This window comes from Cherax quadricarinatus, chromosome 40, assembly GCF_038502225.1.
Source record: "Cherax quadricarinatus isolate ZL_2023a chromosome 40, ASM3850222v1, whole genome shotgun sequence".
Taxonomy (NCBI): Eukaryota; Metazoa; Arthropoda; class Malacostraca; order Decapoda; family Parastacidae; genus Cherax; species Cherax quadricarinatus.
This window is the reverse complement of record NC_091331.1, coordinates 11119803-11141513: the sequence shown is the minus strand read 5'-3', so window position 1 is coordinate 11141513 and position 21711 is coordinate 11119803. Positions and strand designations below refer to the sequence as shown.

The window sequence follows — 21711 nt, the reverse complement described above, 5'->3', positions numbered from 1 at the left end:
ACTGGGACAGGTGACACCATGCTATGTAGTATACTGCTGATCCTTCAGTACGCAGGCACACATCTACACCCTCAGTAAGCAGGAACACATCTATACCCTCAGTAAGCAGGAACACATCTATACCCTCAGTAAGCAGGAACACATCTACACCCTCAGTAAGCAGGAACACATCTACACCCTCAGTAATCAGGCACACATCTACACCCTCAGTAAGCAGGAACACATCTATACCCTCAGTAAGCAGGAACACATCTATACCCTCAGTAAGCAGGAACACATCTATACCCTCAGTAAGCAGGAACACATCTACACCCTCAGTAAGCAGGAACACATCTATACCCTCAGTAAGCAGGAACACATCTATACCCTCAGTAAGCAGGAACACATCTACACCCTCAGTAAGCAGGAACACATCTACACCCTCAGTAAGCAGGAACACATCTATACCCTCAGTAAGCAGGAACACATCTATACCCTCAGTAAGCAGGAACACATCTATACCCTCAGTAAGCAGGAACACAGCTACACCCTCAGTAAGCAGGCACACATCTACACTTCTGGAAAGGTAAGTTAATTTATAACTAATCTAATAATCTGACACGAAAATCGAACGACATTTAGCGATTAAATAATATTTCAGGACAGACTTAAATGTCGTCCGGTTTTCATTTACAATTTGTGGGTTAGTTTGGAACTGTTGCAGTCATAGTAATGTGAGTTTTGCGCTAATATTGACCTTAAATGAAGAATTTATTTCCATTTCTATAACATAAGCAATCTGTCCATAGTCCGGAAAAAATAGTTATTGTGCAATTTTCTTGGATGGTAAATATTACCCCCCCCCCCAAAAAAAAAAAAAAATGGTAGTCAGAATGTATCATGTAAAATAATACCTCGGGTCAGTGAGTGCGCGTGACTCGCCCTCCAGTGATGTAAACACTTCAATACTACCAACACCCCCCAGCAGTGCCTCGGAGAATACATTAAGAGATATACTTCTATGACCCTGGTGGGTTTAGTGCTTAGTTTTTTATTATAATAATAAAAATAATTAAGAGCTATACACCTCTTGGTGTACATACAATGAGATATACATCTCTTGGTGTACATACAATGAGATATACACCTCTTGGTGTACATACAATGAGATATACATCTCTTGGTGTACATACAATGAGATATACACCTCTTGGTGTACATACAATGAGATATACACCTCTTGAGTAAACGTATACTGAGAGATATACACCTCATGATGAGTGTGACCCACGTGCTACACTAGGTATGTTTACTGGTGAAACAGCAGGCTTTAGCAGTCGAATACTGAGATGAATTACTACAATCTTAAGATAGACTAATTGGAGAAGTAGTATGAGGTAATCTGTCCCTTAGCCTTGCTGAAAGAAATACTTCGTCCACTGTCTCCAATATTAGAACTCATCATTGTGTTCTACTGATGCAGCCCTCAGCCCAGGGGAAACTTTTCGTCAATAAAGATAACTATATTGTTGCACATGTATCTTCCTCATCAACTTGTCCGTACTATATACCATTTATAAGGTATATACCTCTTGGTGTACATACACTGAGATATACACCTTTCAGTGTATGTAAACTGCCCAGTAAAGGCGAACACAGGTTGACATACATATTCAAGAACTGACCACATTTAACCAGTTATAGCGGTTATTGCTGGCATCAAATGTTCTAGTAATCAGATTTCTACTGCCATTTTATTTGTAATTTTTCAACGCTCAGTTCTCCTTTAGCTTTTGAGCTGGCTTTTTTTTTTTTAATCATGTTCTTAAGATGTGAAATTTACTGCTGATGTTTTCACATCGGTTTCCTTGTAGGATGAAGAGCTTTACATTGATAGCTGTGGTGGTGAGCCTGACTACTGCTTCAGTTGAACACAGGGAGAAACTCATCACCGGAGTCGTCAGGCAGGGAGGAGACTCCTTGCAGAAGACGTGGACAAACACTCCTGGTGTGTATGGCCACACACTGGGAGGGACGGGGACCGTCTATCCCACCGGCTACTATCCCTACATTACCCCATACATTCCTGTGAGCAATGAGGTCACCGAGGCCTTCACTGCTCGCCGTGCCTCACCCTTCACTACAGCAGGGAGCAAGATCGTCTTCGCTGAAGGAGTCACACAGGTCTGTGGTATTACTTATTTGTAGCTATAGGTGTAGATTTTTAATTTATATAAAGCTCTAAACCCATCTGGGACATTCAACAAAAGAAGTATTGAAAATTCTATTTTACGTTCGTTATTTTCTGTAAGTTTCCAATCTCCTACTATATTTGAAGACATAGTTTATATAATCATTTCAGTATTACTTTTTTTAGTTTATAATTGGTGTCTCTTGTTCTTACTTTTTTTCCTATAATAGAATGGTGTAATACAGTTTGTGTTTAATGTTTCCTCTCATTCACTAGCGAGGACAGTCCAAACGTTTTCAGTCTATGCCAAGAAATGGTACAAAATAAAGACATAATGGAAAAGACACGAAGGTAGTATAATGCGAAACGTCGGCAGAAGATCACATTATACTGAATTTGCGTCTCTGTTTTTTTCCATTTTCAGTATTTTTTTCATAATTCACATTTCTTATTTTTGGTAACATGTCTTTGGATTTGATATTTCTCCTACAAGTCTTCTAGACACTATCTACAGCATCTTTGGTCTAAAGGATCTTGTAAATAGTTTTCACTATCGTCCCATCATTCAGGTGAAAGTTAATCAGCTTAACACAAGTTTCTCGCTGCTGCATGTATGTGATCGTCTGGTGGTGATGTGTAATTTATCATTACTCAAAGATGCCTTTTCCTGACCCAGGTTTTAGATGTTGTAGAACAAAATATATTTTCTTGGTATAGCTTGTTATTGTCTTATCCTATTTCTACTATGTGGCACTTAGATTAAATTCCAGCATCCATCTGTCACTCCATTTGCCCTATATAAGTCTTGTGGTGTCTCATAGCTTGATCACTAGCGCACTCAGCCCAAACACTGATGTCCGGAATTGATCCCCCGGTACGGCAGGAAAACATTAGGACGGGTTTCCGAAAGATACCTGTTGTCCCTGTGTGGTGTGGGTCGCATCCTGGGAAAAAAATTACCTAATGTGCCCGAAATACTCTGCATAACAAGGGGCTTTCTATATAGTAGTGTCATTGATGTCAGCTGGATCTGTATACCTTGTACATGTACTTGTGCAAAAAAAAAAACTATTATCGTTGGGAATTGTTGTAATTTTATTATTGTTTTACGTAGAATTTTTGAGTAATTTCAAGACATGTACAATTTTTTTTTACTTTATAAATTAGAAACAAGTCTAGCAGTATCCCACTGGTGAAAATTTCCCGCCACAACATTTTTGTTCTTATTGCTTCGTACGTATTTTGCTCTGAAACAGCAAATCTTTCATCCACTGTAATAATTTGCTTATTCTTCCTCCTGTATTTTGCAGTTTCCAGATTAATCTTTCAAATGGAATTCTATCGGCAGATTTTCAAAGAATAAATGCAGTCCGCCCATCCATTTTTTTTATTAAATAATTTATGTGGGTGTTATTGCTTTAATAGATTTGATATACATAATTTTGATGATCGGAAACAACTGCTTGACACTAGGCTTTTATTGTATTAAGAATATTACTCGCTTTTCTCTAACGCCTCTTCACTTTTAAGGAATGTTTGTCAGTAAGTTTAAAAATCTTTAATGCTACACACACACACACACACACACACACACACACACACACACACACACACACACACACACACACACACACACACACACACACACACACACACACACACAGCAGCGAGGAGGCGGTTGGAGGCAGTGGAGATGTCCTGTTTAAGGGCAATGTGTGGTGTAAATATTATGCAGAAAATTCGGAGTGTGGAAATTAGGAGAAGGTGTGGAGTTAATAAAAGTATTAGTCAGAGGGCAGAAGAGGGGTTGTTGAGGTGGTTTGGTCATTTAGAGAGAATGGATCACAGTAGAATGACATGGAAAGCATATAAATCTATAGGGGAAGGAAGGCGGGGTAGGGGTCGTCCTCGAAAGGGTTGGAGAGAGGGGGTAAAGGAGGTTTTGTGGGTAAGGGGCTTGGACTTCCAGCAAGCGTGCGTGAGCGTGTTAGATAGGAGTGAATGGAGACGAATGGTACTTGGGACCTGACGATCTGTTGGAGTGTGAGCAGGGTAATATTTAGTGAAGGGATTCAGGGAAACCGGTTATTTTCATATAGTCGGACTTGAGTCCTGGAAATGGGAAGTACAATGCCTGCACTTTAAAGGAGGGGTTTGGGATATTGGCAGTTTGGAGGGATATGTTGTGTATCTTTATATGTTTAAGCTTCTAGACTGTTGTATTCTGAGCACCTCTGCAAAAACAGTGATAATGTGCGAGTGTGGTGAAAGTGTTGAATGATGATGAAAGTATTTTCTTTTTGGGGATTTTCTTTCTTTTTTGGGTCACCCTGCCTCGGTGGGAGACGGCCGACTTGTTGAAAAAAAAAAAAAAATATATATATTATATATATATATATATATATATATATATATATATATATATATATATATATATATATATATATATATATATATATATATATCGACACAACGTATGATATTTTTCATTTATCTGCCGGTTGATATTTTAGTAATGACATCCCCAGAATAGATAACTTAGAACTTCTGCACATTATTTTAAATCTCAAGGTGATGTCTTATCAAATACTATTGTTCTTTTTCTCACTATCTAATGTTTTAATGGTTTACACTTATACTAGATCCTGGTAATTTCACTTGGCTTCATCTGACATATTCTCTTCTCAACACACCTTGAAACTTTATATTTATCATTTCACACATTTTCTCTATTTAATTTGTAGTCATTCTTGAGTTTTTTATTTTGCCATTCACATTTATTTTGCCCATTATTTTATTTTTTCAAAGTTCATTTCCGTCTTTTTTCTTTCTGGTTCTTTTCTTACACTGATATAGTGAACTCTGTCTCGTTTAATTCTCAAGTACGTGTCTTCCTTGCTTCCTAGAGCCTTGGAGTTAACCTCTTTGCTTATTAATATATTATCTTCACGGGGAAGCGCTAAAAACATAGGGATCATACAGCGCCTGGGAAATGAACAGTAATCATGTTTGATTTAAAGGTTAGAATTCCAACGCCTTGGATAAAGAGCCCTTGGCCAATATGTGGGCACCCCTCCCTTGAAGGGTGATGTGTTTGAGTGTCTGGTCAGTTTCTTGCTGCTACTACTTTGTCCTGGTGCTGGCTAATGTAATGGTGGTATTTTGCCCTGGAGTGGTGCAGCAGGTTGGTACTGGCTGGAACACCGCCACCAGTGAGTTCCTCGCCCCCACAACAGGTGTCTACTTCTTCACCTTCGCCGCTATGTCTGACCACAACACACACTTCAGGTGAGCTGTTATTTAGTCAACCTTCTATCCTTTTTCTCCTGCATGTATATATATTTTTAGAGGAGGAACTGCCAAATCAGATCATTATTTACTGGTAAGTAGAGTAAGATTAAGGTGGAGTACTATAAGAATGACCAAGGGTAAAACAAGTGAAAGTGAATGAATGAATTAAAATGATGGCTGGAAGAAAGTTTGGCTGGAGTGAAAGTAAGTCATGAGAGGAATGTGCTAAGTATGGGGTGGATTTCGAAGGGTAAAAAATATTGCAGGGAAAATGCAGGAAATAGCTGACTTTTGTTTCCGCAATGTAATTAGCATATGCAACAGAGTATTTATTATTATTATTATTATTATTATTATTATTATTATTATTATTATTATAAGAACTAAGCGCTAAACCCGGAAGGGTCATACAGCAATACGATAGAGCAATAATTCACAGCTGATGTTCCTGATTCTGTTTAATATACAAAAGGGTGAGCCTGAGGCACAACGGGGCAGAGGTGGTGAACGCCTACGGTGATGCCACAGGGTATCAGATGGGCAGCCAGAGTGCTGTCCTCTACCTCAACGCTGGCGACAGTGTTTATCTGCAGCTAGAGGAAGGGCGACTGTACGACGCCACCTCCACCAGGGCCTACACCACCTTCACCGGCTTTAAGGTCCTCTGAGGCGCCACGCTTCAACCTTCAGCCCTGAAGATCTTATGGATTACATCATCTTCCCTAAGCTTATCAGGAACCTCCAACACTGTCTTCTCTGTTAATCATATTCGTCACAGTGGTGTGAGACGCGCACATCCAGTAAAAATATTGAAATGCCTGTTATGTTTTCACTTATAACAAAAATTCATTGCATGAAAAAGTAGTCGGCGAAGAAAAGAAGTAGCACCTGTGGTGGTAACTGGAGAACCTCAGCCTGGGAGACAATAATCGTACTTCAGGGAAAATTTAGAGATGCCTCCCTGGAGTTCTTGAGTATTTTCCTTCCCTGACAACCCTATAGTGTATATGTATGTAAATATTTTTAAAGCATTTTATATGAATGGTCCATGGGAACATACGAGTATGTTTGCGAAATATCAACTGAAAAAACAGCATCGTTTTTATATTCATAATGTTGTAGTGAATGCTTTTGCTTAGTATTGAGCCCCAAGTTACAGCTGCTTATGTAGTGCTTTGCTTTACAAAGACGTAAGATCACTAACAAGAAATGGGAAGGGAAGGAGTGGAGTAGAATAGAGCAGCGGAAAAGGTTGTTTATGGTTTCACATTTTACTACTAGGATTACCTCACAAAATATCGAAACAGATTTTTAAATTGTTAATTGGTAAAACAATTTCCACCTTTTTTTTGCTGTTTTGGCAGTCATGTAAAATATGTCAATTACTGTTCTTGAAGAGCTACATTGTTTAACATGTCACATAACTTGTCTTGCTATACAAGCATTTCTGTGTCACAATTTTCTGCCTAAGCTAAATAAAGATTTACCTAATATAAATTTGAATTAAATACATAGTTTAAAATTTTCTCATGTAAGCAATGTAATATATTTTTTTATATTTTCTGAAAAAAAAGGTGAAATACAACATTTGTTGAATATTACTGGTGTAAATCACGAGTGAGATCACTTGAGACAAAATAAGTCACGATCTTCCACGTAAATATGTAAGCAACTGCAAACACAAAATTGTAACAAGGTGTATTTCGGTCGCTTCGCCATTCATGAAAGGTATTCCCGTATTCTGTAAACCCAGCCTCCTCTACCTAAGTGCAGGCAAAAGTAACAGTGGAAGGTTATCAGAAAATTCTAATGCAGCAAAGTATAAAAATATGTTTACGTGTGTTTATATTTATACGTATGAATTCCTGAACGTTTGTGCACTTTCATATGTATACATCTGTGTATGTATTTGTGTGTGTAAGTATGCATATCTGTATATGTATTTCTTGTATGTATGCTTATGCAGATGTATATTATTTATCTTCCGTAAGCCAGGCGTGTCGTAAAAGACGACTAAAATGCCAGGAGCAAGAGGTTAGTAACCCCTTCTGTATTATAAATTACTAAATATAAGAAGAAACTTTATAAAGCTGGGATGTTTGAATGTGCGTGGAATTACTGTAAATGATATATAAGAGATTATTGTCAGTATTTTGAATGAAAAGAAGATGGATGTCCTGGCTCTAAGCGAAACAAAGCCGAAGGGGGTAGGAGAGTATCAGTGGGGAGAAATAGATGGGATAAGGTCATGGGTATCTGAGAGTTAAAATTAAGGAAGGAGTAGCAATAATGTTGAAGGATCAGTTTTGGCAGGAAAAGAGGAAATATAAATGTAAAAATTCAAGGATTGTGTGGATTAAAACAAAGGTCGGTTGCAAAAAAGTGGATTATATTAAGTATTTATGCACCTGAAAAAGAAAGGTGTAGAGAGAGAGAGAGAGATTTTGGGAGGTATTAAGTGAGTGTTTAGGGAGTTTTAAACCAAGTGAGAGAGTAATTGTGGTAGGGGACCTAAATACTAAAGTGACAATTGATTCCATTCACGAATGTGATATTTTAATTATAGGAAAGCACTAAACCGTTGGGGTCATATAGCACCTGTGAAATGGGAGGTATTCAAATTCAATCTAAGCAAGGGTACGTTAAGTCCAGTTCTTTGGATCAAGAGCCCCTCACCAGCATCAAGGCAAAACGCTACAGTGACCTCTGTATTCAGATGCACCTTTTTTCGTAAAATTCAACATTCAGAAAAAAAATCGAGAAGAGCAAAGTACCAATATTCACAAATGTCATTATTTTCGAACCGACACATGCTTTTTGAGCTCTTGTGATTCAATTGTTATTTTTTGTATAAGTGTGTTATTTTTGTTTTATTCTTGAAAATAAGTGATCGTGACTCCGAATAAGAATAGTGAAGAAAACCTAAAAGGAAAGCTGTAAGAGCCACCACTGAATTAAAAAAAAAAAAAAAGAAGTTATTTCAAAACACGAAAATGGAACACGTCTTGATCCAATATTGAGAAAATTCAACATTCAGAACACTCTCAGGAGCCAATTAATTCCGAATACAGAGGTTATACTGTATACCTATGAATTATTATGCGAGAAAATTGCCTGCATGAGGTTTACAGGGTATTACATGCAAGTAATTTGAGTGAGATAAGTGGGACTTAATCACAGTAGGTCACAGAACTGTGACTCCCTCGATTACGCTTGCTCTTCTTGGTACTCTGCCTTGACAAAAAAACTGAAAGATAGACTGCAAATCACCCAGAACAAAATCGTAAGATTCATCCTGGGGCTGGGACCAAGAGAACATGTAGGCCAGGATGAATTACAGCAGTTGGATATGCTGAATGTTGAAGACAGAGTAAAACAACTGAAGCGAAAATAATAGAGATCAAAGGAAGACTGCCCACAAACCGAAAGCAACACCCCGCTGCCAGCCGAACAACGTAACCCTAAGCTTTGTATAACTACAACTTCTTCTTTACAACAATTCCTGTAGTATTATGAGGCGCAATCTAAGAGGAAACAGCACCAAGGCCAGCAAGAAAACACCGAAAAATCAACTATTCAACAAGTGTAGCCAGGAGGACGCCGGCCCAGCAACCACCCCACTCACCACCACTCAAGGCGACACCACAACAATAACAACAAACATGGCTGCCACCAGCCCATCCTCCCCTCTCTTCCCCGGATTCAACCTACCAAGAACTCTCTCAGGTATGACCAACGATCCAGATACCCTAAAAACATGCATCTCCAACTTAGTTATTGAAAATATGAATCTTCGAGAGACGCTAACAAAACAAGACACCAGGATGACACAACTCGAGAACAAAATCCTCAGTCTTGAACAAAAGTTATCAACACCAGGAATGACTAACTGTGACAAGACCATCCAAGCAGTCATAGATAGCCATACCCAACAAATAAAATATCTCTTAATACAAAGGTTGAAGAAGCAGTAAAAGAATGGAAGAACAACTTAGATAACCAGTTCAGTGACTACTTTGCTCTCCAAGAAGATAAAACCGAGCAAGATAAACTATCGGACGCAGTAATAGTTAACAGTCCACTTTTTCCCAGTGATATGAACCAAACAAACAGTAAAGAAATTACTCTGCAGATCATAAAGGACCAAACAAGTGTTATTGTACCAGAGTCAGAAATAAAAGAAGCCAGGTTACTAGGATCCCATGGTAGAAAAAGTGTTATGCTTAGATTCCACTCACATGACAGGAAAAAAGACTTAATTATTGCATCTATTAAAGTAAAGAAAGAGGTATACATAAACGAGTGTCTTACCAAAAAACGTCAGAACCTCCTTTATAGAGTCAGAAAACTTAAGCGGGAGAATAATGACACAATACACCAATGCTTCACACGAGATGGGAAAATTCTTGTTAGGAAAACAAATGTAGGTCAACTGTACACAATAACGAACGAGAATGATCTATCACGATTTCTCAGGGGTACTAATCTTACAGAGAATAACTAAACAATGTCCAACCTAAAAGCCTACGTAGTGTAGTGAATGTTTTGCTCCATTATTGTTCAAATTTCATTGTACAATCTCTTAGTAATTAAATAATCAACTACCTCATTTTGTGATTTTACTAGTAAGCATGTCACCTTATGTAATTTTCTTATTTACTATTGTCTGCTTAAACATTAGCTGAATTGATACTTTCTCTGTCCATATTATTACCTCATATTTTTTTTAAATACTATCAATTGATATTACTTACTAAAATTAATAATTATCATTTTTACTATAATTTCAATTTACTCTTAACATTTTTGACATTTAATAACCATTACTTGTCTAATTACCTTTACCTGTCTTAATACCACATTTACTATCTTAGAGTACTCTTAATTACCTTGTGCTGCCATATAACCTCTAGTATAACTACCAGTGCAATATTGAATGAAATAAACATTACTTTTTCACTTTTTTGTAATCATTATTACTTACTAAAATTTTATTAAACACCATAGTTACTACCAGTCAATTTTACTTTTGTACATTAAACATTATTTTATACTTCCCATAACATTTTGTTGCCAAATTTTCAATTTGTATATTCAACTCCAACCTTTATATTATCCTTTGTACCTGTGTACCTGTCTACCCTCTTACTATCATATTATAACCAAGACATTACCCTTGTTATTTTTTACTATTATTATTTTGGTACATTAATTGTGAATTATATTTTGTCAATTTAAATCTAGTTGAGATTAAGACACATGTGCAACATCTGGGTATCTTTATTGTAGACGTTTCGCCATCCAGTGGCTTTATCAATACAAATTCTAGGACATAACTTGAAGACTAGTTATACTCCTGATCTTGTCAACAACCTATACCAGACTCTAGTGCAATTGCAAGTACCATTTCAATTTGTATTTTTATATTATAAGTTTATATTATAATTCCTACTCTAAGATTGTTTTCATATCTTAGTGACTATATTGTGTGTGCACACTGAGCTAGAAATCTATACAGATATTGACGAATGTTTTAATAATTTTCTAAAAAAGACCCAATACCTCTATAACAAGCACTGCCCTAAAAAACTAAGCAGATGACAGCTAAGAGACTGAACAGTCCCTGGCTAACACCCAGCATTCTCAAATCCATAAATACAAAACACCGATATGAAAAACAGTACAGAATGGGTCACATAACCAGAGACCAAACAAAACGTTACTCGTCAATCCTAACCAGCCTGATAAGAAGGGCAAAAAAACTGTATTATGAGAACAGATTATCCAACTTACGAGGTGATATAAAAAAGACCTGGAAGACCCTATCAGAAATTCTGGGAACAAAAAAGATATCACGAAATAGCGAAATAAAATTAGCAAAATCAGATGAACCCCAACTCCCACCAACAGAAACAGCAGACTCAATGATTTCTCCACTATAGGACAAAACCTTGCCAATAAAATCCCAAGCTCAGATACCCCACCAAATGACTACCTCACTGGCAACTACCCGAACACACTGTTCCTAGCTCCGACTAACCCATACGAAGTCTCCCTTATTATCAACACACTAAAAAACAAGGCAGGAGATTTAAATACCTTACCACCCTTTATATACAAAAAAGTGTCACAAGTACTATCACCAATCATTGCAACATTCTTTAACAAATCCATTGAATCCTCCACCTTCCCTACAGCTCTCAAAATAGCAAGGGTCACCCCGATCCTTAAAGGAGGAGACCAAACAGAGTTGAATAACTATAGGCCAATATCCAATTTACACCCTCTCTCAAAAATCTTCGAAAAATTAATTCATAAACGAATCTACTCCTACCTCATCTCCCAAAACATTCTCCACCCCTGCCAATTTGGATTCAGGCCTAATAAAAATACTAATGATGCTATTATACACATGCTAGAACATATATACACTGCAATAGAGAAAAAAGAAGTCCCACTGGGGATCTTCATTGACTTACGTAAAGCTTTTGATACAGTTGACCATGACTTGCTCCACGTAAAATTGTCACACTATGGTATAAGAGGGCACTCCCTCAACTACCTCAAGTCATACCTCAGCAACAGAAGCCAATATGTGTATGCAAATGGGGCAAGCTCTTCCGCTCAACCAATTACAGTTGGTGTCCCACAGGGAAGTGTCCTTGGCCCTCTTCTCTTTCTCCTATACATAAATGACCTACCAAATGCTTCGCAATTACTCAAACCCACACTTTTTGCAGATGACACTACATACGTCTTCTCTCACCCGAGCCCAGTCACGCTAGCCAATACTGTAAACACCGAATTACAGAAAATATCTACCTGGATGAGGACTAACAAACTTACACTAAACATTGACAAAACCTACTTCATTCAGTTTGGTAACAGAGCTACTGATGTACCTCTTAACATAACGATAAACAGATCACCTATCACAAAGCTAACAGAGGGAAAATTCTTAGGAATCCACCTTGATAATAGACTCAAATTTCATACACATATACAACAAATTTCTAAGAAAATTTCCAAGACTGTTGGCATACTATCGAAGATACGGTACTATGTTCCACAGTCAGCCCTCCTGGCCCTTTATCACTCTCTTATTTACCCCTATCTCACCTATGGAATTTGTGCATGGGGCTCAACAACAATTAACCATCTCAGACCACTAATTACCCAACAAAAGGCTGCAGTTAGAATGATAAATTCTCACTACAGGCAGCACACTCCACCAATATTCAAAACACTCAACCTACTCACCATACAAAACATCCATACTTATTACTGCACCTATTACATACATAGAACACTTAACTCTGATATTAACCCTCCCCTCAAACATCTTGCCAACCTCAACAGAACACATGACCATAACACAAGGCACAGATCACTCTTTGATGTTCCTCGTGTCCATCTCACGCTATGCAAAAACTCAATGCACATAAAAGGCCCTAAAATCTGGAATTCATTACCTGTAAATATAAAAGAAACACTACCTGTTTATAAATTCAAGTCTCTTCTCAAAGATCACTTACTCACTCAAAACCAAATAAATACTGAAAAACTGAACCTTATAAATTGTATATCCTATATGTTACTCACAATTATATCACACAAATGTTAAACCTAGGACCCAATCTAACTTTGTTATTTTTTTAAATACACTTCCTAACAGAATACTCCATTCGACTGAATGTACAGCAATGCATGCAACCATATGACCTGTCTTTGTAATACTCATTTGTGCTTTATAGTTATCTGTTTACAATAATGTTTTATCACTGATTTCATCATTGCTTAGTTAATCTTAAGTTAATTTTAAGCCAGCCCGTAATGCTATGTATATAAGTGGCTTTGGCATGCTGCTCTTACTTGTATTTTTTGTACCTCTGTATGTATGATTAAATTACTAAATAAATAAATAAATAAATAAATTATAGAATAATAAGAAAATATTATAACCTTTATATTATAATAATAAGGTAAAAGGACCCCAATGGAAATAAGTCACTCTGTCTGACTTTTTTGGGTTATCCTAGGTTCTCTACACATATGCTGCTATGTATGATAATTCTATGTAACTGTATTTGTGTATACCTGAATAAACTTACTTACTTAATATGACCACTTCATCACCACTCTCACAAAAAGCTAGACCTAATATTAAATTAATAATTACATTATTAAACATTAATACGTATATTGGTAAATTATAAAATAGTGGGGACTGTATGATTAGGCTTGCTGGGTACACAGAATATAATTATTGTACATAAATTATAATGGTGTTATTAGAAAAAAAATTCATATTACCACTTACCATTTAATTATGTATGGGCCTGACATATACGTAGACCCTACACTAGCCAGCTAGAGATCTACATGAAAGGACTAATGGTGCACTTCCTTGTGTGAGTGAGGGCATATTCCTTATCTTCCCCCATCTGTGAGTAATTCTTGAGGTCCCATAAATTTCCTGTCCCAGTTCTTCAGCATGGGACATTAACACGGGTTCCTATTACAAATTCAGTCCAAAACACCCCAATTTGGCCTCGAAGATGCCGAATTATTAGCTGAATTTTCCACGACAACCAGTGCTCACAAATTACAAATGGCGTCTCCCCCACTGTATCACTCCACAGCTGCTGCACACCCTTCTTCACACTAAATTTCTCGAAGGATCCAATCAGTATCATTTTAATACACAATTATTATATTATTCAAATTTACACATGCTGAATTTGGGAAAATTCAAAATTTTCCACAATACCATTTTGAGATTAGTTAAAAGTGGCAAGGTGGCAGCTACTAAATATACAAACTTTCTGCTAAATAGATACAAGAGTATTGAAATTTTTAAAGACGATCAGACGAGCCTGTCTCCACCTATCACACGAAAAAAAATTGTGAATGGCCCATGTAGCACAGTGCATGAGGCACCCACACATGCAAATATCCCCACGAATCTTGACCAAGATACATGAAACACATTGAAAATTTGAAGCCAATGTGAGAATGGAGAAATGAATCTTAAGGAACATCAGACATCAGCCATACTTGGCGCTCGACTCCCGTAAAGTTAACAAAAAAATGAGTGTTAATGTGTTCGTTTTGTTTTCCCGTTTCATAAAAACCAACAGATTGAAGTTCAAGAAACTCACACAAGTTATTTTGCTATGAAAGAACACATAATAAACAATAGCATTATAAAAAATATAAGTGCTGGTTAAACTTAGCTTAATTATTAATATTGTAGATTTTAAATAAAAGAATAATATATCCTAATTAGGTAACGGAAATTACATAAAAGTTTCCTTGGTGTATGTTTGAAATGTTTTATAGGCTCGTTTATCAGCCTGGTAGTCTACTTTCTTGATGGTCCAGAAGATTATGATATTCTAAATATTTTATTAATAAAATTAGTAAATTAAAAGAAACAAAGCTTAGTAAAAATTGTAAATCTTGTAAGATACATTAATGTTTAAAATTTGAAGCCGACCATTCTCCAGTTATCACATGGAATATGTTAGTATATTGAAAATTTGCACCTACACACCCAAATCTTTCATCCTTTTCCTCAAATGCATCAGCCTTAATAGTTTGAAGCAGATCAGAAGAGGCATTCTTCATTTATTGAATGGAATTCAGTATCACAGTTTGTTTAATAATTGGGATTTATACAGTCAAGTAACAATTCAAACTTTGTATTCAGGAAAACGTATGAAAGCTAAATTTAACTTTGAATTTGACCAGAAGAGGTATTCTTCTCTTACTGAAGAGAATCCGCTGATTCTAAGTTTTTAAACAGGTTACAACAGTGGCAAATTTTGGAGATACACAAACCAAACTTAAAGTGTATCATCCTTCTGATGATACAGTTTAAGCCGGGCAGAGGAAAAATACTCAGAATAATTTATGGGGAATAATACCTGACCTATGGAATTTTTTTACACAATTTCCTAAATGTAGAACATATAAATAAATAATAAAATAATTGCAAATTAAAGTGTGATGCTATTTGGACCCTTTGAGAAATTTTGAGTAAGGGGGCGAAGCAGAACAGCCGGGGGAGTGATGCCGCTGAGGAGACGCCATATTGAATTTAATGTGTGAACACTGGACTGCATGGTGCAATGTAATTCGGCATTTTGCGAGGCCAATCTGGGGTGTTCCAGCTTGAATTTGTAATAGGTACCCATGTTAATGTCCCCTGCTGAAGAATTGGGACAGGAAATTTGCGGGATCTCAAGACTTACAAGTGGATGGTGGAAGATAAGAGATCATTCACAGGGAAGTACACCATTAGTCCTTGCATTTAGATCTCAGCTGGCCAATGTAGGGTCTAAGTGTTAGGCAGGTGTTGTGGTGTGATCCATCTACACTTCTACAGTAATTAAATGGTAAATGGTAATACAAAGTTCTTTTCTAATAACACTATTGTATTAAATATACTGTACTAATAGTTATATTTTTGTGTACCCAGCAAGTAAACCAAAATAACATAGAGTCCATATAACTTTAATTACAAGAGTAGGTCGTTTTAATATTATAATTATTAATTTAATATAAGGTCTAACCATTTGTGAGAGTGGTGAAGAAGTGGGCAGTTGAAGGAGTTGCAATTCAGTGTCTAACTGTGATTTAATTCCCATTTACCTCAACCAAATTACTGGCAGGTAATACCCTGTAAATCTCATGCAGGTAATTTACTCACATAATAATAATAATAATAATAATAATAATAATAATAATAATTAATAATAATTTTCACATGACCATTTAAAAAATGGCAGTTTGAGACGTACAAACAGTAATAGGATACACATGTATTGAAGGTTGTGGATGCTAATCAGAAGAGGCTTTCACAAGAGGTTGCACAAAAAATAAAATCTGGGAATGGGCTATATAACATTAGTCATAGGAGCTATGAATCGACTCCTGCAACCACAAATAGGTGAGTACTGTACCTGCACATATCAATACTTGCCTGAACCTTGCCCTGGTTATAGTACACCAGCAATGAAAATTTAAAGCCGATGAGGCATTCTCAAGTTATAAACAAAAACATTACAGACGAAAAATTCAGGCAACCACTTAAGTATCCCCTAAATATGATAGTGTGGCTAGTCTCCCAGGGGAATTGACTTATGAAGTATGCGTGGTGTATGCCTGATGAGGACGAGTTTTCGTTCACGGGGGAGTGCTTTTGGGGGAGTGAGGTTGCAAGTTTTACTCTCAACGGGGATTGGTATTGCACTTTTGTATTATTTTGGTTGTGACATATGAGGATGTTTCTATATATAATGTAAAGGTTTCTTTTAGTCCCACAATGAGCTAAAAGATTACCTTATAAGTAAATATGTTAATGATTGTGGCATACCTGGAGGTTACCTGGAGGTTATTCCGGGGATCAACGCCCCCGCGGCCCGGTCCATGACCAGGCCTCCCGTGTAACTTAATGTATATTGTCTTGACATGCAGGTATGGACCCTAGATATGTAACCTGAAAGATGAGGTGGGGTAAGAATGTGTGTCTGGGTTGTATTTGGGGGGGGGGAGAGGTGGGTGTTTGTTACAGAGTGTGTGTCTTTTATATACTGTTTATGTACTATTCTGAAACATATATTACTGAATGTAGGAACAATGTTCTACAGGTTTTCCACAGGAATTCTTTACTTGGAAAGAAAAGACTTTAATTTTATCACTTATCTTTGTTATTTGTGTATATGTTTTACGTTCCTTGTATTTGAGGTTTTCATTTTTGTATCGATTGTTCTCCTATTTTTTTTTCCTAAGCATGTGGTTATGTAGTTTATTTAATTTTTTTTTGTTTTGTATTTGGTGGGACTTTTCAGAAGTTCAATATATATTCTATAAGGGTTTTTCTTTTTTCCCAATGTAATGCTTTGAACTACCTTTCTAGGTAGTTGTGGGTTTGTGTGTGGTTGACACGTTTTACAATAAGCTGTCCTGTGTGGATCTGTATGGACTTGTGTCCCTGTTTTTTTTTTTCATTTTGTGTTACTTTGTCTATATGTTTCCTGTTTGTGTACCAGAGTTTTTCAATAAAATATAAAAAAAAATATATGATAGTGTTGATCCTGATGCACCGTGTCTGTGTCACACAGCCACACGGAGGATGGAGCACTCATCGCCTCGTATGCTGAAAGATCTACAAGAGTTTAGCGCCTCAAATATAGAAAAAACGATAATGCACTGCTTCAAATAAATACCTTAAATCTTGAACGACCCTTTTTAGAAATCTTGTTGAGTTAGTTTAATATGTTTATTATGTACCCCATAACCATACTGTGGACGGTAGTCTAAAGATTACAGAGGTACATAATGGGTCCAGGGACTGGACCCCAAAGTTATGATAGCTGAACTAGTTACAAAGGTAATGAACTCCAGGTAGATCTGGTCACAATCATGACCAAGTTACAAAGGTAATGAATTATCTACACGTATATACATGGTTACTATCACGAACAAATTACGAAGTAATAAGCAATTCACCCGGTCAGAACTGTAATGAGTTATTAGTGCAAATATTAATCTTGTTGAGATTCATTAATCAAATGATGTCCTCCAGGGTGACGTGTAAACTGTATCTGGAAGTACTGATATATATACTTTTCCCAGTACTGAGGCTGGATTGAGTGGTCGGTAATAAGCTTCGAACCCCAATGAGGGTCAGTCAGCCCCTTAGCTATATTCTATGCAATTAAACCAAGGTAGTTAAGGTTTATTAGGGGCGACATTAACCACTCGGGAAGAGAATTAACCACTGAGGAGAATACATTAGCCAGTTTGATCTTTAGAGAGGAGAGATTGCCGTCTGTTGATTTGGGAGAAAGAGTGCAATGACAAACGAAATTACCCGTTGGGGCGATGCAAGGTAATCGCTGAAGGCGAAATTAACTATTAAGAAGAGCTGGGTTATTATTAGGGAGGGGGCGACAGTAGCTACTGAGAGGAACATTAATTAATGAGGGGCGACGTAATAACCTCATGATTGGCATGCAACCTTAATCTCTGCTAATTTTAGTAGTTTTAGTATGATCTTCATACCCATTATGTGAGAGACAGTCAAAAGATTACTGAGACACAATAAGGTCCAGGAACTGGGCCTCAAAATTGTATTACCTAAGGAAGTTAGAGTAATACATGTAATGTCTTTACAAGGACAAACTCGAGAGTAAAATGTGAAATACCGAGAACTGACAAACATGAATAAAGGCACTATAAGTATAGAAACTGTATTTAAGACTTGGCTTGGTTGGTAGCGTCCTCAGTTCACACACTGAGGGCTCCGGAATCGATCTTGGGCACGAGTGAAACGTTGGTTATATTTCTTTACACCTGCTGCCCCTAGGCAACTAGGTACGTGGGTGTTAGCGACTGTTGTGGGTGCATTCTGAGGTATGCCAGTGATATCTTGTAATACAATATGGCAGAACAATCAACTTGCACTCATGTGCAAGTTGATTATTCTACCATATTGTATTACAACTACTACTACTACAACTACAGCTAATGTTACTACTTCTACCACAACTACCACTACTACCACCACCACTACTACTACTACCATCACTACTACTACTACTACCACCACTACTACTACTACTACTACTACTACTACTACTACTACTACCACCACTGCTACTACCTACCACCACCATCGTTACTACTACCACCACCACCATTACTACTACCACCACCATTACTACTACCATCACTACTACTACCACCACCACTACTACTACTACTACCACAACTACTACTACCTACCACCACCATCGTTACTACCACCACCATTATTACTACTACAATCACCACCACCACTACTGCTACCACCACCATTATTACTACTACCATCACTACTACCACCACCACCTTTACTACTACCATCACTACTTCTACCACCACCACCACTACTACTACCACCACCATTATTACTGCTACAATCACCACCACCACTACTTCCACCACCATTATTACTACTACCAGCACCACCACCACTACTCACCACCATTACTACTACCATCACTACTACTACTACTACCACCAACACCACCACTACTACTACCACCACCACTACTACCTACCACCACCATCGTTACTGCCACCACCACCACTACTACTACTACTACCACCACCACTACTACTACCACCACCACCACTACTACTACTACTACCACCACCATGGTGTTCCGTGGCCTGGTAGGCAACACTCTCGCCTCACACACAGTATCCGTGGTTCGATCCCCAGCAAGGGTGAAACATTGGGTGTGTTTTCTTACACCTTCTGTCCCGTTCACCTAGCAAACAACTAGGTACCTGGGTGTTAGTCGACTGGTCTGGGTCGCATCCTGGGGGGTACGATTTAAAAACCCAATGGAAATAAGACAGCCAGTACTCACCCAATTGTACTCACCTAATTGTGGTTGCAGGGGTCGAGACTCAACTCCTGGCCGCGCCTCTTCACTGAACGCTACTAGGTCCTCTTTCTCCATGTTCCATGATCTTATCATACCTCATCTTAAAGCTATGTTGGTTCCTGCCTCCACTACCTCACTTTCTAAGCTATTCCACTTCCTGACAACTCTATGACTGAAGAAATACTTCCTAACATCCCTTTGACTCGTCTGAGTCTTCAGCTTCCAATTGTGACCCCTTGTTTCTGTGTCTCCTCTCTGGAACATCCTGTCTTTGTCCACCTTATCTATTCCACGCAGTATTTTGTATGTCGTTTTCATGTCTCCCCTAACCCATCTTTCCTCCAGTGTCGTCAGGCCGATTTCCCTCAACCTTTCTTCGTAGGACATTCCACTGAGCTCCGGAACTAGCCTCGTTGCAAACCTTTGCACTTTCTCTAATTTCTTGACGTGCTTGACCAGGTGTGGGTTTCAAACTGGTGCTGCATTCTCCAGATAAGATAAGATTTCGTTCGGATTTTTAACCCGGGAGGGTTAGCCACCCAGAATAACCCAAGAAAGTCAGTGCGTCATCGAGGACTGTAACTTATTTTCATTGGGGCCCTTAATCTTGTCCCCCAGGATGCGACCCACACCAGTCGACTAACACCCAGGTACCTATTTGCTGCTAGGTGAACAGGACAACAGGTTTGGAAACGTGTCGAATGTTTCCACCCGCCAGGAATCGAACCCGGGCCCTCCATGTGTGAAGCGGGAGCTTTAGCCACCAGGCCACCGGGCCTGGGCCTGACGTACACTGTGTACAGTGTCTTGAATGATTCCTTACTAGGGTATCGGAACGCTATTCTCAGGTTTGCCAGGCGCCCATATGCTGCAGCAGTTATCTGGTTGTGTGCTTCCGGAGACGTACTCGGTGTTATACTCACCTCAAGATCTTTCTCCTTGAGTGAGGTTTGCAGTCTTTGGCCACCTAGCCTATACTCTGTCTGCGGTTTTCTTTGTCCTTCCCCAATCTTCATGATTTTGCATTTGGCGGGGTTGAATTCGAGAAGCCAGTTGCTGGACCACGTGTTCAGCCTGTCCAGGTCTCTTTGTAGTCCTGCCTGATCCTCATCTGATTTATTTCTCCTCAATAACTTCACATCATCTGCGAACAGGGACACTTCTGAGTCTATCCCTTCCATCATGTCATTCACATATACCAAAAATAGCACTGGTCCTAGGACTGACCCCTGTGGGACCCCGCTCGTCACAGGCGCCAACTGTGATACTTCATCATGTACCATGACTCGCTATTGACTCCTTGTCAGGTAGTCTCTGATCCACTGCAGTGCCCTTCCTGTTATATGTGCCTGATCATCCAGCTTCTGCACTAATCACTTGTGTGGAACTGTGTCGAAGGTCTTCCTACAGTCCAGGAAAATGAAATCACCCCACCCCTCTCATGTCTTACTTCTGTTACTTTGTCATAAATCTCCAGAAGGTTTGTGAGTGATCGTGTCACTCTGTCTAACTTTTTGGGAATATCCTAGCTTCTCTACACATATGCTGCTATGTTTGATAATCTATGTAACTGTATTTGTGTACACCTGAATAAACTTACTGATGCACTGACTTTCTTGGGTTATCCTGGGTAGCTAACCCTTCGGGGTTATACTAGGTAAAGTACACATATGTTGCTATGTAAGGCAATTTTAATCACCCGAAACCTGTTTAACTGCACTTATATGTAACTGTACCTAATTAAACTTACTTACTCAGTGGGATTTAGGTAGGCATAATATAAGCATAAGGACAATGTTGCGCATC

General features: G+C 38.1%; 1 protein-coding gene across 2 annotated transcripts; it reads left to right on the top strand.

Moving 5' to 3' along the window:
* Positions 1–40: 40 nt before the first annotated feature.
* Positions 41–8393, top strand: LOC128687430 (complement C1q tumor necrosis factor-related protein 3). Of its 2 annotated transcripts, none has more exons than XM_053774905.2 (4): positions 41–565; positions 1854–2163; positions 5355–5458; positions 5934–8393. In XM_053774905.2, exons 2-4 carry the CDS (start codon positions 1855–1857, stop codon positions 6127–6129), a joined length of 609 nt encoding a protein of 202 aa, XP_053630880.1. In that variant the 5' UTR covers positions 41–565; position 1854; the 3' UTR covers positions 6130–8393. The 2 variants fall into 2 exon arrangements, with proteins under 2 accessions (XP_053630880.1, XP_053630879.1); XM_053774904.2 differs by having other exon boundaries at positions 5352–5458.
* Positions 8394–21711: the final 13318 nt, after the last annotated feature.